General features: G+C 44.4%; 1 protein-coding gene across 1 annotated transcript in view; it reads left to right on the top strand.

Moving 5' to 3' along the window:
• Window positions 1-3,252: 3,252 nt before the first annotated feature.
• Window positions 3,253-24,891, top strand: part of LOC129325438 (centromere protein F-like) — a 29,649-nt gene continuing 8,010 nt past the window's right edge. The window contains exons 1-9 of the mRNA XM_054973076.1: window positions 3,253-3,414; window positions 5,311-5,507; window positions 7,500-7,602; window positions 7,747-7,939; window positions 8,850-8,927; window positions 10,467-10,603; window positions 21,217-21,325; window positions 22,857-23,818; window positions 24,532-24,658. Of these exons, the coding sequence (XP_054829051.1) occupies window positions 3,253-3,414; window positions 5,311-5,507; window positions 7,500-7,602; window positions 7,747-7,939; window positions 8,850-8,927; window positions 10,467-10,603; window positions 21,217-21,325; window positions 22,857-23,818; window positions 24,532-24,658 (2,068 nt within the window). The remainder of the gene's footprint in view (window positions 3,415-5,310; window positions 5,508-7,499; window positions 7,603-7,746; window positions 7,940-8,849; window positions 8,928-10,466; window positions 10,604-21,216; window positions 21,326-22,856; window positions 23,819-24,531; window positions 24,659-24,891) is intronic.

Below are 24,891 nucleotides of genomic sequence, written 5' to 3'. Positions count from 1 at the left end.
CAAACTTCTTTTTCAGAAAAAGGCGATGAAGATTTCTGTCTTTTTTGATGGTGCTGAACCTGCTAACATCACAGGTAGGGTCTCTGGTTTTCAATTTTGTCACTCCATTGCTCTTTGTGGACTTCTTCGTGTAGGATAAAATGAACGGGTACCCTTAAGATATTTTGTTTCATTGCTGCTTTATTAGCCACGTAGAGTCTGAAGAATCACTGACACCTTCCATTAAAAGGATTAGGTAGCAGTTGACGTGAAAGATTTTGACCCGAGACCCTGGAGAGCAGCTACTAGTCTGAGCAGACAATACTGACTTTGACAGACAAGTTGCCAGATTCAGTATAAGGCAGCTTGAGGCGAACTCAAGCAGGGTAGAAATATTTTAAATAAATTAACAAGTATGGTGCAGTGGGTAAGATATAAGACTAGGAAGTTCTTCGGGTGGCCATGAGCCAGACACAGGCTTCCAGCTTAATCTGCCTCACAGGGTTGTAAAGGTAAAATGGAGGAAAGAGCTATGTACATCAACCTGAGTTATTTGGAAGAAGGGTGAGGGAGAAAACATACTAAAAACTCTTGTTTTAAACTAAGGAAAAGAGCAAGAGTCCAGTAGCACCTATAAGACGAACAAAATTAGTGGTAGGGTATGAGCTTTCGTGAGGCACAGCTCACTTCTTCGGTTACATGAGCACATGAAAGCTCATACCCTACCACTGATTTTGTTAGTCTTGTAAGTGCTACGGGACTCTTGCTCTTTTCCACTGCTACAGACAGACTAACATGGCTACCCATCTTGATCTTGTTTTTAAGTTATCTCAGTTGGTTTTCTATGGGGAAAGTTGTGCATAAATGTGTGTGTGTTATATGCCGTCAAGTCGCTTCCATCTTATGGTGACGCTATGAAGGCCCTCCCAAATCCCCTATTCTTACTCAGGTATTGCAAACTGAAGACTGTGTCTCCCTTCATTGAGTCAAACCATCTTATTTGGGGTTTTCCTCTTTTCCCACTGCCTCCAACTTTTCCTAGCAGTATTGTCTTCTTCCAATGAGTCTCGTCTTCTCATGATGGGACCAAAATACCGTTAATATATTATCTCAAAATGTTTAATACAGTGTCTGTATGCCCTGAATTTGGAAGATGTGTGTTAATTAGCATTAGCATCTGACAAAGGGTGCTTTGATTCTCAAAAGCTCATTCCCTGGAAATCTTGTTGGTTCTTAAGGAGATACTGGACTCAAATCTTGCTCTTCTACTGTACACCACCACGGCTACCCATCTGAAACAGCATAGGATAAGCAGGGGTTAATGCATCATGAAGAGAGATGGGAAATACAGGAAAACCTTTAAAAATAGGTTGTAACGCATCACTGTGAACATGGCTAACAGGCCAGCCAATTGTTCCTTCATTTTTACCCTTTTGTAACCACTAAAATTTCCTGAAAACTAGTGGTGGTAGCCAGAACATGAGCTTCAGAGGACTTGCAAGGATCTGCCCCTGACTGGTTAGATTCTACCAGCTCCTCACTTACCTGATCTACTCTTTGGACACGCCAAGGAAAGAGTCACTGTGCATGAAATCAAAACTTGCCCACCCTAGCTGGCTCTTATTCAGTAGGAAGTGGAAGACAGTCAAAACCAAAGGTATGATTCAGTCAATGTAAGTTTGTTTTTCCTTAGACTGTACACAACGGTGGAGGGAAATAAAAGCCCGGTTTCAGTGTTGTTTGTCATAACAGCCTTTGGTTCCATAAATCATGCAACATCCAGGTTTGTATAGCTGGCTCCATCGACCGTCACTGTTTGGTGTTGCAGGTTTTGCCACCCCTAGAAAGAGTCTATAGAAAAGGGACTGCTTCAGAGACTTGCCTGAATACCCTCTGATAGATGCAGTTTCAAGCCAAGCCAGAAACAGATGTGCTGGTTAAGAACTAGTGTAATTGCAAAACTAGCAAGGGTGAGCTGCAATAAACCCAAAACTGTTTCACATTGGGGTGGCACTAAGGGTTGCCAACCTCCAGGTTGGAGATCTCCCAGAATTAAGACTGATCTCCAGATTACAGTGATCAGTTCTCCTGGAAAAAAATAACTGCTTGGGAGCAGGGGATCTATGGCATTACGGCTCACTGAAGTCCCTCCCCAAACCCAGCCCTCCCCAGGCTCCACCCCCAAATCTCCTGGAATTTCTCAACCCAGAGTTGATAACCACTCCACTCCCTACAGGAATTTCTGGACCTGGAGCTAGTAACTCTACAATTTATATGATGCTCAAAGAGAGTCAGGTTGCTAGCACTCTTGAAGCTCCAGGCCTCAGAAGGTGGGTCCTGAGAGCTTGGGGGGTTGCCAGCCTCCAGGTGGTGGCTGGAGATCTCCCAGGATTACAAATGATATCCAGGCCATAGAGATCAGTTTCCCTGGAGAAAATGACTGCTTTGGACCGTATGCCATTACACCATGCTGAGGTCTTTCCCCTCCCCAAATCTCATGTTTTCCTGGCTCCACCCCCAAATTCTCCAGGAATTTCCCAACCTGGAGCTGACAACCCCGGGGGGTCATTTTGAAGCAAGGGGTGGAACTAGGAGACCCACATATGTTATTTTTTTAAAAAAAAGATTTTAGGCCTAACTTCTCCAGTATAGGGTTGGTGGTACACTTTTCTAATTCGTAAAATATACTTCTTATGGGTTAGTGGCTCTTGCCTCTTTTCACACTACTAACCTGCTTCCGTAACGTTGCGAAACGTCGCGCAAAAAACGCAGAAGATAGCATCTTCTCGCGAGAGTTTTACGCGATGTCGCACAAAACTCTCGTGATGTCGCGCAAAACTCTCGTGAGAAGACACTGTCTTCCGCGTTTTTTGCGTGATGTTTCGCAACGTTACGGAAGCAGGTTAGTAGTGTGAAAACAGCCTATTTGTACTCTGTCACAGAAAGGAAGGAAAACTAGAAGAACATGGCAGAAAAATGGGTTGGCTTAAAATCTGAAATGGAGAGAAGGCGGGCCTGGGGAAGATAGCACACTCCCAGAAGTTTTTGATGCTATCCTGGTTTGGAAACCCAGAGCAGATTGATCTTGTGAATGGCCCCGTCAGGTGCATGCGACTGACCCATCTGCCGGACGTAGGAGGGATTTCATCAGCCCTGCTCTGACGCTGCCCTAAGCCCTTGCTGGCGTTATAATCCCAGCAATCTGTCCTTGGAGGACAGAGGGAGTGGGGAAAAGAAGGCCTGTGCAGGCCCACCGAGTGTCATTTGGGTATCATGAGCTGGCCTGCTGAAGAATGGAAGGTGGGATTGCCAATCCAGGCCCTGAGGGCTATAGCCGAGGTGGAGCGGCGCATGGAGCGCCTGCAGAAGGAGCGCCAGCAAAAGCAGGTGCAATTGGACACTCTGGAGGCCATGATGCACAAGCAGAGAAAGAAGGTAACCAGAAAGTGTGTGTGGCAGGGTGCTCAGAGAGGTTGGGCCCTGTCTCTTTGGCGTGCCCTGGCGAAAGGTTTCTGTGAGTGTGGGTCAGCAAGGAATAGTAAGAATGAATCACAGTTGGGTGGGTTTTAGTCAGGCCCCACCTAAAGTATTGTGTGCAGTTCTGAAGGCCTCGCTTCAAAAAGAACTTGAACGGGTGCAGAAGAGAGCAACCAGGATGATCAGGGGCCTGGAGGCCAAACCCTACGAGGAGAGACTGAGGGACTGGGAATGTTCAGTCTGGAGAAGAGGCCGAGGGAAGACACGATTGCTCTCTAAGTATTTAAAAGGCTGTCTCTTAGAGGGGAGAAGGGGGCTGTTGCTGTTGGCAGCAGATTATAAGATTCAAAACAAGGGGTTCAAACTACAGGAGGGAAGGTACTGGCTGGACATTAGGAAAAAAACTTAACATTAAGAGTAATTCAGCAGCAGAATCAGTTGCCTAGGGATGTGGTGGGTTCCCCCACGTTGGTAGTCTTCAAGGTGCGGCTGGATGAATACTTATCAAGGATGCTTTAGGCTGTTCATTTAGTGGGTTGGACTAGAAGGTCTGTTAGGCCCCCTCCAACTCTATGATTCTATGGTAGCACTTTTTCTGTAGAATTCAAAATGTTTTGCACACATTTATATTGGTTGTCCCAACAACTACCCTATCAGGTAGGCCAGTATTATTATCCCGGCCTTGCAAAAAAGGGAGTAAGAGAGTAATAGTCTGCATGAAGCCCCCTTGAGAATCTGTAGCTCAGCTGTGTGTAGAACCTGGACTTTCATGTTCTGACCTAACCTGGCCCAATCTTATGTCATGTTTTTCCAAAGTTGTTTCACATGCGTTAGCTCTGCAGTCCTGACAACAGCCCTGTAGGATGGGTCCCTATTATCATCTGAATGGCCAGCTGCTCCCATATGAACCTGCCTGTTCTTTGTGGTATCTTCTGAGAACTTGCTCCACTCTACCTTCTGAAGGACAGGGACTTTGCTGTGGTGGCTCCCCAATTGTGGAATAACCTCCCTGAAGACTTGCTTGCTTCCAATTTTGTTTTCCTCTAGGTACCAAATAAGATTGCCTTATTTTTCCCAAGCCTTTGATCAATGGCTCGTTTAGTGCTTCTCTTTTCTTTTTAGGTGTTTCTCCTTTTTAAATCTCACTTTGATTTCACTTTAAAAGTGAAAAATCCAAAATATAACTTTTAAACAAAAACACTCCCACCCAAACTTCACATGGGGAAAAGTGTCTGGTGTATGGCCAAAGCCCATACAATGAGCTTAGACTGAGATTTGAAACAGATTTGTAACCAATAAGCTACCCCACCTCTTGCAATATATAGTACTTTTATATTTCCCAAGTGTTCACATTACACTATCTTAGAAATCTTCCCTGCAAGGGAGGCTTGTGGTGCTATTTTCCTATGTTCCTGATCAGCGGCCAGGTTGGAAAACCAGGCCATGGAAGGAAAAGAAAATATCACAATACTAAACATTCGCAAACATTTATAATATGCCTTACTTGGTCATGTGGACTTCTGAGAGCCAAACTACAAGTGACGCCTTACACAGGTTGGACACTTGTCAGCTTCCCTCAAGTTTTGATGGGAAATGTAGGCGCCCTGGTTTTACAGCTTGGCTCTCCATTACAGCTGCAAGACCAGGATGCCTACATTTCCCATCAAAACTTGAGGGAAGCCGACTAGTGTCCAACCTGTGTAAGGCGTCACTTGTAGTTTGGCTCTGAGTCACAGAATGTGATGCTCTGTGTGTGTGTGTGTGTGTGAGAGAGAGAGAGAGAGAGAGAGAGAGAGAGAGAGAGAGAGAGCTTAAAGGGCTTTTAAGAAGCTCCTCTGTCTTTGTTCTTTTCAGCACGAAGAAGAGAGAATCTCCTGCTGTCTCCTTTCTCAGCAGAACAGGAGCTTGAGTGAAGCCCGTGAGCAGGTGGAGCGTGCCCGCCAGCGTCTGGCTCAGGAACTGCAAGCGAAAGAAGTCCAGCTGAGCTGCCTTGAGGGTCAGCTTGTTCAGGCAAACCGCCGCCAGGCGGAACTCGAGGAAGAATTGCACAGGTGCACACTTGGGAATGCAAACAGCAAGCGGGATTTGCATTGCAACGGCCATGAATGCTGCTGCAAATATTCTGCAGTTCTTCAAAGAACCCAAAGCAAAACTGTGTGCAGGATCAGGCACCCTAAAAAAACACAACAGTTTTAAAAAGAAGAAACACATTTAAAGCTTTCAGGGCTATAGTAAAAGTATGCTGCCAGTGTTTGAAATTTCAGAAGCTAGAAAGAGGAGTTAAGTTGCATTTTTAAAAGCCATGAGGTCTGGGCTTTGGTGCTTGGTATTCTAACACTTGCTCTTCTCTTTTATTAGCAGGTTTGGAATAACTTACCCAAAATAAGTAGATATTTGCAGATTTTTCTGTTTGCATGATCTATTCAGAGCGTACTTAATTTTGAGAGTATTTGTTTTTATTTTGATGCAGAACTGTTTTTATTTTTATAGAATACAATACAACATTTATATTACGTGCTTTAGTGCATTCAAAGTGCTTCACGTGAACTCAGTAATCTTTACTGCAGCCCCTTAAGGTATACCAGTATTATTATCCCTGTATTGCAAATAGACCCCTTATTTCCCCCTGCCACTGCCCGTTTCTCCTGTTTTAAAAATCCTACAGGTGTCAATCAGAACTTGAAAGGCTGCAATCAAGATACATGTTGGTTCCTCCATCTCCTGGCTGGGGTTCCCCGACACCATGTGCTGAAGGTAAAGAATCCAAAGAGGAAACGGTAGAGGTTTTCTTAGGCCGACAAGAACAGCTTCCTGATGCACTAGATAAATGTGGATTAAAAGTATTGGCAGATGGAGACAGAATTAGCAGCCAAGGATCAGGACAGTGACTTTGTGGTGTGGCAGAAAGAAGAAGCTGTCAGTTGAGGGATAAAGCTAAGGTGCTGGCAGCTGACACCCCCCACATTGATGGCCTCATGACCAGGGAGCACTGCCTGTGAATTGCTGTCTTAATTTAGTTTGTTTTGAGGTTACTTTGTTAAAAATCAGTGAGGATCAGTTGTGAGCATTGTCCTTCTTCAGGGTTCACATCCCTTTCCGAGGCCTCTTCCCTCTACAGCACATGTAGGCCTGCCATTTCACACCTTGCAACTGCCAGTCTGTGTCTTGAATGGTTGAAAGATATTACTTGTGTGAATTACTCAGACGGGCTTTGCACCGGCACAGAGCAGCCATTTGCAAATTTTGTAGTTGTTAGAATGCTGAACGAAGATGTGGGAGAGGTTCGAATCCCCGCTCTGCCATGGAAGCTTGCTGGGAGACCTTGGGCCATTCGCACACCCTCAGCCTAGCCTACCTCACAAGGTTGCTGTGAGGGTAAAATGGAGGAGAGGAGGAGGATGTAAGCTGCTTGGGTCCCCATTGGAGAGAAAGACAGGGTATAAATGAAGTAAATTAAATAAATAATAAAAGATTGGCACAAAGATCTCTCCCTCAGGAATGCAGTCTTGGACAGCATGTGCTCTCAAGTCAGAGACATTATGCCATCCTATTCAGTTCCCTCATATCTTCTGAAGCATTCGCAACAATTTGGAGCTTCTCTGAGGGAAGACTTTCTCTCCTCACACAGTTTTTGTCATTCAAATATATCTTTAGCCAAAAGAACAACGTGAACGCTCTCTTGGCTTTCAGAGCAGTAATAGGATCAGTGGAGTAACAACAACAACAACTGCGCTTATATATCACTGTTCTAGAGAGATTAGTACCTCACCCAGAGCGATGAACAAGTTAGTGTTATTATTATCCCCACAATACAGCTGGGGCTGAGCGGAGTGGCTTACCCAAGGCCACCTACTGAGCTCATGGCGGTAGCGGGATTCGAACCAGTAGAGTGCTGATTCGCAGCCGAACCACTTAAAAACTGTGCTATAGCAGTAAACACGTTGACAGTGTGTAATAACGGGGAGAAGCACTCAAGTGGCGATCCTTAGTATTAGCATAACGGTGTTCTGTGCGTCTCCCTAATCTCCTCTGTGAAATCTTAGAGGGGTCCATCATGGCCTGAACCGGACCCCATACTTCCTCTGCCCTGCAGGTGATGGTGAGGTCAAAGCAGAACCCAGCCGGACCCTTGCAGCTGGAAGCAGTGTGAGTACAGGAAATGTCCTGCTTTTCTTCCACTTGCTGCCCTCCCACCCACCCCTGCCCCGCCTCAGGCATTGTTTAATTTAACCATGGCCTTACAAGCTTGCCCTGGATCATAAAACTCCATCTTTCCTCCTCCTCTTCCAGCAGATTCAACGTAGCAGCCACCTGCTCGCAAATTCCTGTGAGAATAAGAACCCCGTGACCCACTGGCAACAAGAGACAGCTTGTCCTGCTGCCCCACCCGGAAGTCCCACCCCCACAGAAAATGGCGAAGGGACCCAGTCCGTAGCACCAGAACTGGTATCTGCAGGAAAGCAACTGAAGAAGGACAATGAAGGTATTGGGAGATTTTCCTTTTTTTCTTTCGCTACATGGCTTGGCTTGGCTCGCTTGCTCAAGTCTCCTATGAGGTACATTTTCTGAGGGGCTCTGGCTGCCAGCTTGTGATCCAGTTTCCTATCAGGGGTTGTTTTTGCATAAATCTGGTTCCAGAACAGATTTATAGCGGTATTTCCCATACATTTTGTAGTTCAAGAATAGTAGCCATTTTAATCTGTCGGGGTTAAAAACAAAAGCCAAGAATGCAGTAGCCCTTGAAAAATGGATCCATGAAAGCTTATGCCATATCTATGCATTTGTATTCTGCCCTCCCTCCAGGAAGATTAAAGCAGTATACATGATTTCCTCCCTCTCAGTCCTTTTGATCTCACAACACTCCCATGAGGTAGTCTTAAGAGTCTCTCTACATGAGACATCTGACACGTGTTGGGAGATGCAATGGAAGCTGGGAAGGGTAGTTTAAAAAGATGGAGTCAGCAGCAGGGCAAAGGCTTTGCTGTACACTGGAGCTGTGTGAAGGGGCTGTGAAATGCCAGAAGAGAAACTTCAGCCCATTATAACCTCTCCAGGTCTAAGCCTGGCTCAGGAAGGCAGCTCCATTGCCATTTCCATTCCTCGCTGCCCTCTGGTTGTGATCCCATACAGTTTTAGATTGGAGAGATGAACTTGACAGAGTCTTTGGGGAGGTGAAGATGAAATTGACAAGAGCCTCTGAGGAGTGATCTCCACCTGCTCTGTCTTTTTAAACTACGCTTCCTGGCTAACATTGTGTCTACCTACACTTGACCAACACGTGCCCAGGCATCTCATATAGAGAGACTAACAGAGAGAGTGACAAGAGTGACTGGCTCAGTAAGCTTCATGGACAACTGAGGATTTGAACTTCTCTTTCCATGTTCTGCTTTCAGTGCTGCTAAATGCTACTCCAGCAGACTTGATACCTTTTAAGGTGCCGCTGCAGCTGATACGCTTACAAATTGTTCCTGGTAAAATTGCCGCTCGATAAAAAGTTTTAATTAACTGCGTGCATTTTAATCAATTAATTAATTCTGCATAAATTAGCACCGATTCTGTTTGCATGAATGGAGAAAGACCTTCAGCCTCTCCTCTCGCTACCTTCCTGGCACTGTTCATGTCTTGAAACCATTCTGGGGTCCCGAAAGTGGCTTCAGGATGTGAAAACAGGATACGGGCGGATGAACCCCTTCTCTGTGTGTGCTGCAGTCCTACTCGTGATCAGAACGGGGACTTCGTGCCTCTGGGAGGTGCACAACCTCCCATCACATGCCAGACCATAGTCCTCATGGCGGACACCAGAACTTTGTAATGTGTAAATTGTCCCTTAGATAATGTCTACAAATATCACAGCACCATCTTACAAGAGGCATTCCCTTCATTTGAGAACAGGAAATGCTTCTTTTAATCTAATGCTCACATACCCTACGGAAGGCACCAAAGGAGGCATTTTTGTGTGCGTACAGAGAAAGGAGGAATGCCTTGTCAAAGATGGTTCCTGCAGCATAACAACAACAACAATAATAACTGTGCTTATATAGATGGTTGTTGTGGGTTTTCCGGGCTGTATTGCCGTGGTCTTGGCATTGTAGTTCCTGACGTTTCGCCAGCAGCTGTGGCTGGCATCTTCAGAGGTGTAGCACCAAAAGACAGAGATCTCCCAGTGTCACAGTATGGAAAAGATGTTGGCAGGTCATTTGTATCTACTCAGGAGGGGTGGGGTTGAGCTGAGTCATCCTGTAAGAGTTTCCCAGGGTGTGGAATGCTAATGGCGGGAGGCTTCACTGTATCCTGAGGAGGTTCTTTTGCATATGGATTGGTGCTTGATGTGCTAATCTTCTCTGCAGGGCTATTGTCGAGTATAGAGTGTTTTGTTAGCCTGGTGTTTTTCAGAACTGGAAACCATGCTCTGTTCATTCTTAAGGTTTCTTCTTTCCTGTTGAAGTTTTGCTTATGCTTGTGAATTTCAATGGCTTCCCTGTGCAGTCTGACAAAGTAGTTGGAAGTGCCTTTGTGCTTATATACCTCTCTTCTAGACAGATTACTGCCCCACTGAGAGCGGTGAGCAAACTCAGTGTTATTATTACAATACAGCTGGGGAGCTGGGGCTGAGAGGCGTGGCTTACCCAAGGCCTCCTGCTGAACTCATGGCAGTAGTGAGATTCGAACCAGCAGAGTGCTGACCGGCAACCCAACCACTTAATTGCTAAAAATATTTAGAATATATGCTTCCAGATTAATCAAGGGCTTCTTTAATTGATAATTTTTGTTACTAGATTAATACAAAAATGATTAAGCTACTGTCACTGCAGTCCAGAGCTATTCTACTTAGAACTGCACTCTGTTGAAGTTCTACCTTGTAGCCATAAGGGCTAGGAACTTGTCTATCTGGTCACTTGGTCATTTTCCTTGCAATGAAGCTGAGAGGATGTGATAATCCCAGATTCAGGTATGAAAATTGAGGTTTCTCTGCGTTATTGACCTAAGTCCCTTCTCCCTCCACTATCTAGAGCTGAGGCTCGCGCTTGCCAAAGCAAAGAAACAAAAGCAAGAGACGGAAAGGGAACTATGGAACCTGCAGAAGCAGTTTGAAGTGACGCGGGCTGAGCTGGCTCAGTGGAAAAAGCAGCGAAGTGGCCAAGCTGAGGTGAGTAGCCTAAAAAGCTTGAGCACGTAGCTGCTAGTGCAGGCCCTCACAATGTTCTGACCCCACCAACCTGCCTCTGGAGCTCTGCTGATTTGCAAGCTCCAATGAGCTTATTTTGCACTGTTTGAGCCTGCCAATTTCCATTTCGGTTTTGCTTCTTCTTTGTGTGCCAGTAGAACCTGGGATTCTTCTGAGTGGTTTTCTGCTTTCTTACACCAACTTTTTCTTGAATTTTTAAAAAAATCTCACATGTGCATCAATTTATTTATTTTTAATGTAATAACAACATTTGATTTATATACTGCCCTTCAGGACAACTTAACGCCCACTCAGAGCGGTTTACAAAGTATGTTATTATTATCCCCATGACAATCACCCTGTGAGGTGGGTGGGGCTGAGAGAGTTCTGAGAGAGCTGTGACTGGCCCAGGGTCACCCAGCTGGCTTCAAGAGGAGGAGAGTGGAATCAAACCTGGCTCTCCAGATTAGAGTCCTGCTGCTCTTAATCACTATACCAAACTGGCTGTTTATACCCCACTTTTCTCCCTAGTGGCAACCCGAAACAACTTACAACATCATTCTCTCTTCCTCCTTCCTCCTCTCAACAGCCCTGTGAAGAAGGTTTGACTGAGAGAGACTGGCTGGCTAAACAGGCATGGTTTCATTGGTTTATTTATTAAATATGTATACCACCTCTCCAGAAAAACTGCTCGAGGCAGCTTATAGCACACAGTGATAAAGACGATTAAAACTCAAATTAAAACAACCCATCCCAATAAAACAACTCCCCCTCAGGGAAAAAAAAATCTTGTCTGCATCCAGCAGCCATAAAACCACTAACAACACATCAGGCTAAAACTAGGATTAAAAAGGCAGAATATATTTATTTATTTAGAAAATGTCTGCTGATGTAGACATGCTCCTACTAGGAAGTTTCCACATTGCGAAGCATGCCATGTAAAATAAGTTATGCTTTGTTTCAGAAAGATTTCATTTCTATGCTGGGCTTTATGCTTGTTTTTCAAAATTTCTGCTACCATACCCTATCTCTTTGTATCTCTTTCCCTGAATGTCCTAACTGTTATTCATTATTGTACTTTGCTCAGTGAATATCCTAGCTGTTGATTATATTATATTTTTACCTGCACTGTGTAATCCGCCTTGGATTTCAGTGAGAACAGCTAACTATAAATACATACATACATAATTATATGTATAAATGACATAGGTTGTCTGTACAAATCTTGTGTACAAACTGTATGATACACATACACAGCACCACTAAAATCTACACAATCAATGGTGAAAAACGGAGAACCAAACCTATTGACAAAAAATTATCAACTAATATGAAACAGGGAACATACATTTATTTTTAGAAGGTGCCAGTCAGTAGGCCATTAGTAACAGAAGGGTGGGGTAGGGGGTTGGAAACGGAAGATTTTTGTCCCTTGATATCCTCATTTCTCTTGAATTTCATACTTGGACAAGACAAAAGTCTTGGACTGCATGTACTTAGACTTCCAGTACCACATAAATATTAAACCCCTGCCAGATGATACATGCTGTTAAAAGGCTGAGGGAGCCTTCTAAAATGTCCAAGGGGCCTTGTTAAGATCATCTGCAGTGCTTTTATTAGGACAGGATGTTGTGTGATAATGATCGCCTATGTCTCCACAAATAAGCCTGCGAGATAGGTCCTTAATAGTCCAGCTAGTTAAATAGGCAAATAGAGGCCGAGAGACTTACCCAAGGCCATAAAAAATGGCTGACTTGAGATCTGAGCCCAGCTTTCCTTTCCCTTCTGGTTTAATTTGAACATTCCTTTCATTTTTTAATAACTGGACTGTATGCAAACAGCCAAGCCTTGGGCTCTGCTTCTTTAAGACAGGAGATAGAAAGAAATAATGTTTCAAAGGCAGTGGTAACCTGACAAGCCAGGCATAAAAGTCTGGGATGCTCAGCGCTCTTCTTTTATGTTACTCCTTCAGAATCCTTGGAGACCCAGGTTTGAATTCCCACCCTGTTCTAGAAGCCTGCTGGGTGACATTGGGCCCATCACATACTTTTAGCCTAACCTGCCTCACAGTGTAGTTGCTGAGGATAAAATGGAGGAAAGTAGATCAATGTAAACTGCTTTGGGTCCCCATGGAGTAAAAAGGCGGGATATAAATGAAGTAAGTGAAATAAATGGGTCTCATGGTGGAGGAATGTAGGGTACACCAGTGGGGGAACTCCCACAAACCTTCTGGGGTGGCTTTTCTTCAAGGGCTACCTCCTCTCACAGCCTGTCAGCCCGCTTACCCTGTATCCTTGTTCTCATCCAAATCCTTGCCTGCCACAGCAGTCCCTGGGAGGGTATGAGTTCTTGGTCTTTGAAAAGCTGAGCCAGTTTGGTGTAATGAGTAAGAGCGGCAGGACTGTAATCTGGAGAGCCAGGTGTGATTCCCCACTCCTCTTGAAGCCAGCTGGGTGACCTTGGGCCAGTCACAGCTCTTCCAGAGCTCTCTCAGCCCCACCCACCTCACAGGGTGATTGTCGTGGGGATAATAATAACGTACTTTGTAAACCGCTCTGAGTGGGTGTTAAGTTGTCCTGAAGGGCAGTATATAAATCGAATGTTGTTGGTGTTATTATTATTATAGATAGTGGTGTGATAAGTCTGACTTTTCTGGGTGCCCAGTAGGGAGAATAACAATAACGCCCTTGCTTCGGTAGTCCTTACCGGTCTGTGGGCCTCAGCACACACCTCACCTCACCAACTGCTTGTGCTGGCCCAGTTCTGCATTGCTCAGTGTTTTCTGTGCCGTTTGGACCCAAATGAGACCTCAAGAGTTGGTCATGGCCTAGGTGCAGTGGGCAGGCCTTTAATTCCACAGATCACTAGCAGCGATTGGGCAGTTAGATCCTCCAGTTTCCTGTGAGGCAGCTAACCTCTTTGGTTGGTTGATGCGCCACTCCTTCCCGCCCCCACCCACCAAAGCCAGGAAATACAATGCAATGCACACTCCCACAGGGACTGTCCCTCGCAAGGGCATTTCATTTCAGAATTATAGCTCTTGTCAGAGTATTGAGAAATAGGCTATTTTAAGGGTCCCTGACAAGCAGAGAATAATTGTGAACCAGGATTCAGTCTTGGTATGTGTGAAAAGCAGTAACAATGTATTTCTTCTGAGCGTGCACAGAGTGTTTCTCTCACCATCCAGAGAGAGACACACACGTATTTAGATCCAGAGGAAGTAGCTATGTTAGCCTGTAATTGCAAAATAGTAAAGAGTCCAGCAGCACCTTTGAGACTAACCAACTTTATCATAGCATAAGCTTTCAAGAACCACAGCTCTCTTCGTCAGATGCAGACCGATCCAGAGGAGGTAGCTGTGTTAGCCTGTAATTGCAAAATAGTAAAGAGTCCAGTAGCACTGCATCTGACGAAGAGAGCTGTGGTCCTCAAAAGCTTATGCTACAATAAAGTTGGTTAGTCTCAAAGATGCTACTGGACTCTTTACATGTATTTAGGAAGTTGCAGGTTGCTTTGGGTTTGGGCTCCTGGTTCTGTCACTGTATAGAAGTTAAATCTTGCCTGCAAGTGGTGGGGGTCCCAATGCGTTGATCACTGCAGTATTTTCTAGGGCTGCTTGCAAAGGGGAAGAGAAAGGAAACTCCCCTTCTGCAGCAGTCCCTACTTGAATATGAACCGTCCTGTATGCTTTACTATCTCCCAGACTCCTGTGATAAAAACAGTTTCTCCTCATTTTCTTCTGCATGGCCTGACATCTTTACAAGGCCCCAAGTCCTCATCTCTTCATGGAGCGGACCAAGTTATTAGCATCATTAATTATCACCCGTGTTTACGCCAAGGAAGCGCTGCGGAAGGACAGCAGCCAAATCTTCTCCACTGCCACCCTGCTGTGCCTGCCCAATCCAAAAGCAGGGAATTTTAACAAGGCTGCAGCTCATCAACAGAGTGCTTTTTTATGAGATCCTTGTCGGGAACAGTTCAGAGGGCCTTGGCAGCTGTGATGGTTTTTGGGAGCAGGTGGCTATGAGAGATTCAGTCTGCAGAGCTGCCCAATCTAGCCCATAAAAATATGGGCAGGAAAGGGTGGACGTGTTCGTTGTGGGAGCTCCTCTTCAAATAAAAGGGATAAGCTTTGCAAGAACTAAGCTGGGATAAGCTTTGCAAGAGCTGAGGGTCTTGGCATCTCTGTGCCAAGAATGTGGGGAATGTGGATCCTGGAATCTGTAACTAGGATTGTCCAGTTCTGGACTTGATAATTTTTCTTTGGATCTAGGACCATGCCCCAAATTTACAAGCCAGACTCACTTTTCACCCAGAATTTTGCTCTTCTAATGACCACATTTTCTAATTATTGCTATTACCAGGGGTCACTTTGTAGAAAAAGATCTGGAGGAACTCATTAACATAACTCATTAGCATAACTCATTAGCATATGCCACGCCTCTTGCCATCACTGGAAGTGTGTCATTAGTATAAGTGATTTGCATATGCCACATCCCCTGACATCACCTATTCTGGCTGTTTTGGACCCAATCCTGGCCATTCAGGGCTGAAATTGGGCCCAAAATGTCAAAAAGGGGCTGAAAATGGCCAAAAAGTGGCCAAAAATGGTCAGGATCGGGCCGCTGATGAGTGGGAGAGTGATCCACCACCCGTCAGAGGCCCGATCCGGGCCGTTTTGGCCCCAATCCAGGCTGAAACGGGCCCAAAATGGCCGAGAGGTGGGCGGGGCCACCTGCTGTGTGACCTCTTTGGGGAACTGCTGGAACTGCCTTCCTGTGTGTTCCCCCTCGAAATGAGCCCTGGCTATTACAAAAACTAATCCTAACACAAAATCCTAATACAAAAACTAACCCAAACAATGCACCTCACAAATTCTGGTACCAGGGTCTGCAAGAAACCAAGATGCCAATTCTGCCCACATTTCTACTGCAAAGCCTAGCCAGGAATAAGGCAATATATATCTATTGTATTAAAGTGCATTAAAGTGCAAATAGCAAATATAATATAAACAGTGTACAAAAAGCAATAAATATATAGTTTACAATACAATTCTGTCAGTGTCCGTAAATGTTCCACAATGGGAGATCCAAGGAAGGGGAGGTGGAGTTCAAGTTGGAAACTGAATATCCAGTATACAATCAATTGATAAGACGGACCGTCTTATCAATTGTATACAATTGATTGTATACTGGATCCGGGAGTGTGTTTTACCGGGAGTTATTACTTTCCAGAAGATATATGCCCATGAAGAAGTGTCTTTTTGCCACGAAACGGGATTTGGAACATCTGTGCACATATCTGCTTGTCGGCAATAATGGTTTCATCTTGCATGGATTATGATTTTTAAGAATTGTTTATGAATCTCCCTGGATATTCAGTTTCCAACTTGAACTCCGCCTCCCCTTCCTTGGATCTCCCATTGTGGAACATTTACGGACACTGACGGAATTGTATTGTAAACTATATATTTATTGCTTTTTGTACACTGTTTATATTATATTTGCTATTTGCACTTTAATGCACTTTAATACAATAGATATATATTTCCTTATTACCGGCTAGGCTTTGTTGTTTGATCTCATTAACCAGGTTGTCTCCCCGATTGTCGTTTAGCACATTTCTACTGCAGCAACAACAATCACCGGATCTAACAACATCAGCTATACCATCTCAGGTTGATTCATCTTCCAGTGTTACATATGCCATCAAGTGTCAGCAATGCCCTTTAACTCTCTATATTGGACAAACAGGCCAGAGTCCCTTCACAAAAGAATAAATGGACGTAAATCTGGTATCTGATATTCAAAAACCCGTGGGAGAACACTTCAATCTGCCAGGCCACTCCATTGCTGACCTAAGAGTAGCCGTTCTTAAGCAGAGAAACTTCAAAGGAAAATGACAAGGCAAGATTGCTGAAATTGAGTTTATTTGCAAATTTGGAACAATGGATCCCCCAGAGATTAATTGGAACGTAAGATTATTCTTGCATTACAGATGCTTATTTTACACATTTCGTACCCATGTTCTATCTAGCTAATCAGAACAGGTAGTATAGCCAGCTTCCTCACAATCTAATTTGCAATACCCCTCCCACCCTCTGCCTGGACTTTAAAGATTTACTCTTTTTCACTCCGTGTATCTGACAAAAGGAGCTTTGACTCTCAAAAGCGCAAGCCCTGGAAATCTAGCTGGTCCTTAAGGTGCTACTGGACCCAAATCTCCCTCTTCTGCTGCACCAACCCACCCAAAACTAATCCTAACACCGTTTCTCGTAATTTCATTAATGCCTTGACAGAAGTCTTGCAGAGAAATAAATACTGAGTTACCTCTGGCTACATTGCTACAATCAAAAGATAACCTCTAACCCAGATATAAAACACCTTTTTTTTAAAAGAATGACAGGAGTGTAAAAAAGGGGGGAGGGGTTAACTTACAAATATACCCCACTAGTCTGTTAGGATCTTGATAAAGTCATTCTCAGAATATATTCCTCTTCTGGGCTCCATCTTCCATGGAAGGTCCATTAATGCAACGTGACTATTACCTTGTGCCTTTTTGTGCCATGAATATCTGCACCACCCCTAACAATCTGAAACTTAACTCTCTCCCCCTCCCATTACGGTTGGTCAAGGAGGTTAGGGGAAATGGAAGGATAGTGGAAGCAGGAGCAGCTAAGCTAAGAGACTGTAAGAGAGAGAGTGTGCTTGTTGAAGAAGATTCTAGGCACCATGATGACATTTCTAGGCAACCTGGTGACTTGGCGCCTGGGATTTTTTGAATCCTGGCTCATTCGATCAGTATATTTCTGGTCTGAGCAGTTTCAGCTGGCTAGCTAGAGGCTAGCAATGGGGATTGGCCATAGCTCAGGGCTAATAATCTACATGAAAAAGATCCCGGGCACAGTCCCTGAGATGGGCGTGACGCCCCAAGGCTCTGACTGGCTACAAGAAGGCTCCATATACCTGTCAAGAAGGCTCCATATACCTGTCAATCACTGCAGCATCTTTGTACTTGTTGACCAGATGACTGCAGGAGCAGGTTTCCTTCCTGGGGAGGAAGGTGCCCTTCGCTCCATATTAGAGCACCTTTGTTGCCTTCAGAAAGGCAGGTTATCTGCTGGTGGACTTGTGAGGTAGTCAGGCAGTACTGGGGGGAAATAATAAGAGTAATAAGTGAGATTTTACAGTTTCAAGTTAATAAGAACCCAGAACTCCTGCTACTGAACTTGGGAATGGAAGATATTCCAGCACAACATAGGACATTGCTTTTTTACATGACAGCAGCGGCTAGACTTTTGTATGCGCAAAAGTGGAAAGTACAAGAAGTGCCAACTATCGAGGACTGGATTCACAAATTGCTGTACATGGCGGAGATGGATAAACTGACAAGAAAACTAAGAGACCTTGATCCAGGACAGTTTAACACAGATTGGGAGAAGCTGAAACAATATTTGGTGAAAAAATGGGAGGTGGGAGGAGAACTGTGGCAGTTTGAAAATTATTGAAGAAAAACAAAAGAAGAGAGAAGTGACTATACCGGGGGGAGGAGAGTTAAAGAAGAATTACTAAGCAATTATTCTATTTGATTATTCTATACAGTATTAAGTAATAGTTATTATGTGATATATAAGAATAGAAATTAATTAATTAATTATGTTGCTGGCAGATAGGGGTGTAATTGAGAATTAACAGAATTAAAATTCATGAATACAAGAAGGGGGGAATGAGAAGTAGCATATAGAATATAGGTTAAATTGATTGACTTATGCTGAAGGTATTTTTGGTTATAGCGATATTTAGAAATGTGCAGAACATGGGTCAAATTGATTGACTTATGTCGAATGTATATTGTGTTTATAGGTATATTTAGAAATGTGTAGAATATGAGTCAAATTGATTGACTTTATGTTATAAAGATAAGAGATATAAGAGATATAAGAGGAAGTAAAGAGTAACATATAGAGTATAAGTTAAATTGGTTGACTTATAAATGTATTCATCACTTATGAGTACTCAAGTTATGTATAGGGAGGGATAAATTGTTTGTCCCGTATTGATGACATTAGAATGAATAAGTTAGAGTACAGGATATTGAGAATATTACCAGTATTATTACTATTGAATAACATGCCAGGAATGTATTAGTTAGTTGATAAGTGAAGGGAAATTGACTTAGTACTGTGTTATAATAGACTAGCTTAGAAGAGTGTGAAAGTATATGTTTAATTGACAAAATAAGTTGAAATGAGTAGGGGAAGAATAGACAAAGGGTTGGAAAACTGTTGGAAGTCAACAAACGGGGGGGGAGGGAGGGGGTTAGAACTGGAATATTAAAGTAATTTGATTGTTATAAATGACAAAATATTTCTAATTCCAATAAAAATTTAAAAAAAAAAAGAAAGGCAGGTTATCTGCTTCAACTCCTGCGGAGAAAAGCGTGAGGTTGATGCTGGCTGCCATCCCGTGAAATCTACCACCTGAAGCCACTGCCTAACCTCACCTTGTTGTGAAACCAAGCCTACATTTTGATAGGTTTAACTTTTATGATCCCCCCCTACACTGCTTCTCTTTTATCTTTTCCCCCTATGCCAGTTTTTAGATTTCATTGCAGTTATGCATTCCCCTGTTGGTTTTTATAGCCAGTCTTTTAATTTATCATTTCTCTATTGGGATTTTAGTAGTAGTATTGCTTCTGGAATCCCCTTATCTGTGGGAGGAAAAGAACTCTACTAAAGCTTCCTGTAGCAGAGGGTCACATGGAGCAGCTGTGGCCCTCTGCTACAGAACGCTCAAGTAGAGCTCTTTGTGCTTCTGGATCTCCTTTTGTTAAATGAAAAAAAAATAAAGAAAAAATGTAAAGCCTTGCCTAGAGCTTTGACTGACAGCCAAGCTACAAGTGACGAATTACACTTGCCTGGCAAGTGAACAGACTCACGTGTATTCCTCCCTGTTCACTTGCCATTCACTTGCTCTCCACTTGTGAACAGGGAGGAATACACAGGGAGGAACACACGTGAGTCTGTTCACTTGCCAGACAAGTGTAATCCGTCACTTGCAGCTTGGCCCTTAGATGCTTGCCCCCTTCTGCATGCCAATGCAGCTGTACCATTAGTTAGCACATACAGTATTTACTCGAATGCAAGACTAGGTTCCCCCCCCCCAGGTATGCCATCAAAAAGAAGAGAATGTATTGTTTTCCATTCACATACAAGTTAGTTATGACCAATAATAAATTTAACATTTTTATTTTATTTATTTATTTACGTCATTTATAGTCTGCCTTTCTCACTGAGACTCAAGGCGGATTGCACAGTATGAGGTTAATGCAATCAGTATCAAGTACATTTCAATACAATACCATAAGGTAAACAGATACAAGTTTAAAAGACATAGCAATAGCAAGGATCCAAGACAGAGTAGAAAAAATACTGGAGCAAAACATAATTCTAGGACTAACATTAGACAACATGGAGCGCTGGTTGTACATAGTACATATTTAAAGCAGCAGATAATATATAAGGCAAAAATAGTGATGAAGTCTATGATCCCCAACTTGTTAATGAAGCATCGGAGACCCCTTCCCTACAATACAGTCCTCCCATTTGAGTAAAAAGCCTTTTTGAACAGCTCGGTTTTGTATCGTTTATGGAAAGCCAGGAGAGTGGGGGCTCTTCTGACTTCCTCAGGCAGGTCATTCCACAGGATAGGGGCCACCCCAGAGAAAGCCCTTGAACGGGCTGCTGCTGACTTTCAGGGTCATTTTCCTTTTGAGTAAATCCAGCTGGTGTTGCTAGATTTGCTGGTGTTCTGTATTGGCTTATGTTCTTTTAAAAAGTCTGTGCAAAACTAGCAGCCCTGCCTCCTTTGCAGTAAACAGTTATTGATCCCTTCTAACCTAATGCTGGCTGCTCCACCTGGGGCCTTCTTTCTCAGCACTGCTTCATCAGAATCGTTCATTCAGTAACAGCAGGACTTGAACCTGAGGCTTTCTACATGCTGCCTTATGCCAAGTCAGATGATTACTGGTCCATCTAGTTCGATATTGTCTATTCTGACTGACCTTGGCTTTCCAGGGTCTCAGCAGAGAAAGGTCTTCCCCAGCCCCTGGTATCGGGGATCTTTTTACCTAGAGATGCCAGCCCAGGGATCGAACCTGATACCTAGAGCATGCCAAGCAAGTGCTCCATCACTGAGCCGCAATTCCCTTGTTATGAACTTACCACACATTGAGGCAGACCATTGGCATTTTACAGTGCAGCTTCATTGGAGGGGAGAACAAGTTAGGCTTGGAAGTTGCTTACCTGCATGGCAGGTGCAAAAGAGGAAAATGTGACACCCACCCCACAAAAAAAGAAGCAAACATGTGCAGTGATCTACAGCAATGTTTACTAATCACGTGCCTTTATCGTACTGGGATTTCTTCACCACCTTCTGTTTTGCAGTGGGAATGTCAGATTATAATTTTTTTAAGGCTCAGCCCAGAAAATGAACATATTCAATTTTGTTTGCTAAGCTGTTGGCTGTTCCTGACTGACAACATGACCAATCTCTGCTCATCTCTTCACCTCTGCTCTTACTCCATTTCTGAAGCAGGGCCTATTGGGGATAGAAAGGATGCCCCCTAGTGGCAGTTGCCGTAGCGTGAGCTCCTCCCATTTGGAGCTGCCGCCTGTGAAACGGGGAGCTGCCATCAAACTGAAAGGTAAGACGGAGGCAAGACTGGGTGACTCCTGAGTATAATTTCATGTCAAAAGCAAATGGCATTCTGCTATTGAGGAACAATGCTTGCCAGTTAAGCCTGGTTGGATATAGACAATTACGGTTTGTTGTAGTCTGCAGGCAAAACCCAAGGTGTTTTTTCTTATTTTATATTTTGTTGTTGTTTTCTAAATTTCCAAATATTTCATTGCAAACAAAGCTTGCATTAACTTTTGCAATGGTAAAAAAAAACCTCTGTAAGAAAGAGCAGTTTTTATTTGCAGAGTTTGGGAGGAGGGGAAAGCTTAGATTAGATCAAAAGTTTCATCATCCGCTTTCCAACAGTGACCGGACAGATGCCTCTGGGAACTGCATAAGCAAAGCACAAAGACAGCAAACTTGACTGCTGTTTCCTTTTTTTTCTGCAGCAGCTGATATATTTAGGTGCAACGCCTCTGAACACAAAGCTTCCCTTTGGTCTCTGTGGCCAAAAGCCATTGATAGACATTCCTCCTCTATGAATTTGCCTGATTATCTCTTAAAGTCATCCAGATTGGTGGCCATTGCCACATCCTGCTGCAAAAAGTTCTATAAGCTAGTTGTGTGAAGAATTGTTTCCTTTGGTGTGCCCTGTCCAAGATGTAAGAAGCGTCATTCCTGCTTACTTTTTTCCTAAACTAAAAAGTCCCAAACGCCTGCTAAAAAAAAGAGAGAGAGGAATAAATGAAGGAAGGGAGGTGGAAATAAAAATTATACCATCCAAGTTTAATTTAAAACGATTAGTTCTGAGAAAGTGGGAAGTTATGTATTTATTAATTCATTTATACCATACCTCATTTATACACACTCTTCAGTCAGGACCCAGAGCGGCTTCGCTGTTCTCCTCTTCTCCATTTATCCTCACAACAACCCTATAAAGTAAGTTAGGCTGAGAGAGTGTGAGGTCACCCAGCAAGCTTCCATGGAAAAGTGAGGATTTGAACCGGGGTCTCCCAGTTCCCCCGTGGCGCAGAGTGGTAAGCTGCAGTACTGCAGTCCAAGCTCTGCTTACGACCTGAGTTCGATCCTGGCGGAAGCCGGGTTCAGGTAGCCAGCTCAAGGTTGACTCAGCCTTCCATCCTTCTGAGGTCAGTAAAATGAGTACCCAGTTTCCTGGGAGTAAAGTGTAGATGACTGGGAAAGGCAATGGAAAACCACTCCGTAACAAATGTCTGCCAAGAAAATGTCGTGATGCAACATCCCCCCATGGTCAGTAATGACTCGGTGCTTGCACAGGGGACTACCTTTACCATTTTTTACTCCCAGTTCCTAATCTGACACTATACCGTGCTGCCCGGCTGTTGCTATGGGTGGGGTAGGGGGAGAGGGAGTAGTTGTCTTCTCCGCATCCACCAGGATTAGAAACGTCCTTTTTAAAAACTGGGTCGTGCTGTAATACATCCAGTCTCAGTGAGAAACGTGGACTCTAAATAAATAAAATAGAAATAGACAGACCCTATCATTATGCCTTCTCTGTCTTCCGTCTGGCTTCCTAGGACCAAGTCCCCGGCTCCAGAGCACTGACCAGGCCCAAGAAGAACTGCAGGCCCTTCGAGCGGAAGTTTTGATGCTCCGGCGGAACCTGGATACTTCTGAGAGTCAATGCAAAAGCCTGCTTGAGACTTGCTGGCAGAAACAGGAATCTGGGGCTTGGGCCCAAGCAAAGCAGGTGCTGTCTTGGAGGGCGTCACCGAAACAGGAGACACCGGAGATCCAGGGCAACTGCCATGATAGGGCCAGAGAGCTAGGCCTAGGTCAAGGGGAAGCCTCCGTTTCAGAAACAGTTGAGGGGGATGGAGGAGGGGCCAAAGTGAAGGCCTGGTCAGGAGATAAGGGAGGTTTGAAACTTCCTGAGGTGGGAGAGGCTGAAGCAGAAGTTGAAATGGTGGCTGTAGCCTTGGAGCAGGCCCCAGGGGATATGCCTGCCTTAGTGGAAGAGAAGGACCACACCACAGTCCACTCTTTGGCCAACAGCAAAGCCAACTGTGAGGGGAAAATAGAGCTGGAGGGAGACATGGAGGCCCTACGTGTGGAGATCCGGGCCTTAGCCGCAGGGAAAGCGAAAGCAGAGGCTCAAGCTATCTTGGCCCAGCAGAAACTACAGAGTCTTCAGGCCACCCTAGGGAAGCAGACGGAGCGGTTGGCGCAAGCTATGGAGACCCAGAGCTGCCACGTGGAGGAGCTGCTGACCGACGCTGAGGAGAAAGACCAGCTGATGCAAAGGTTAAGCCAGGAGTTGGAAGAGACCAAGAAGGCATTGGATATGGCTAGTGCTGAGAGCCAGCGGCTGCGGGTGCTGCTGAGGGAACCACACACAGCCAGTGTCTCAGACCCACACAGAGGCAGTGAGACAAGAGAGGTTCCTGTGGAAAAATCACAGGTCCAGCCACAGAAAGGTCAGGCTGGTACTGGCCTAGCAGGACATCTGCAAGGAGAAAAGCGTGGGATGAAGGAACAAGTAAGGGGTTTTTTTTGAGGGGGGTGGTCCTAGGGCTGGTATTTTTCTGTGCATACAGAATCCAGCCGGCCGCGAGCGTGGTAAAGCCGGCCGCCCCTGAATGCCACGATAATGAAGGGTGCACTGGAGCATATACAGAGTTCTTTCCCCTTCTCATCATTGAATAACACACAGCTTTGGCAGGCTTCAGCTCTGCCCGCATCCCTTTTAAGAAATCAGTGGCTCAATTCCGACACCCTGCCAAACCATGGCTCTTCATTATGGTAAGGAACACCATCTGAATGCATAGATTGTGGTTTGCAATTGGTTGCAATTGGTTTCATATCCAAATTTCATATGGATATGAAAATCCCGGATTAATGCCAGGCCTGATTTGATGTATGTCTGAATTGACAAACCACAGATACAGTCATTGCAGGAGTGAACTTGGGAAGTCGGGAGATGTAAACAGACATCTGACAAAATGAGCTTTGACTTGAAAGCTCATACACTGAAAATCTAGTTGGTCATTAGGGTGCTACCGGACTCAAATCTTGCAAATGGGCAAAATTCCAAACCGTGGATTGCATGTTACACATCTGGAAATTCAAACCTCAGTTTGGAATCTAAACTACATTTAGCACAAACCACGGTTTGGCATGACGATCTCGGAACTGAACCAGTTTGTTTCCCCAGATAAATGTCAGTCTCACCTCAATGCCCTCTTTCTGCAGCTGGACAAGTCTGACTCATGGGTCCTCCAGCAAAACCAGGAGGCCTGGCATTGGCAAAAAGGAGATGGCAATGTCACTGGTCCCCCTGACTTGGTGTGTTCAGGAGACAGTGGTCAGGCTGTGGATGGTAAGTATGGGGCACACCATGTGGAAAGGAAGGGGATCCAAATGGAACTGGGAGAGGGAATAGCGTTTTCTCATGAGCCTAGTTCTCCTTAAGGTGGTCTGTCTGCGTCTGGGTTGTCACACTGCAGACTTGCATAATTTAAAAGTGCTTGTATACAAAAACTTCTTTTCAGATAAAGAGCATGTCAAGGAGAAGGTTAGGCTACAACCAGCCTTCCTAGGATACGAGGGCCT

Source organism: Eublepharis macularius, chromosome 1 (genome assembly GCF_028583425.1).
Source record: "Eublepharis macularius isolate TG4126 chromosome 1, MPM_Emac_v1.0, whole genome shotgun sequence".
NCBI lineage: Eukaryota > Metazoa > Chordata > Lepidosauria > Squamata > Eublepharidae > Eublepharis > Eublepharis macularius.
Note: the sequence above shows the minus strand (reverse complement) of the source record. Positions and strands in the feature narration are given on the sequence as shown.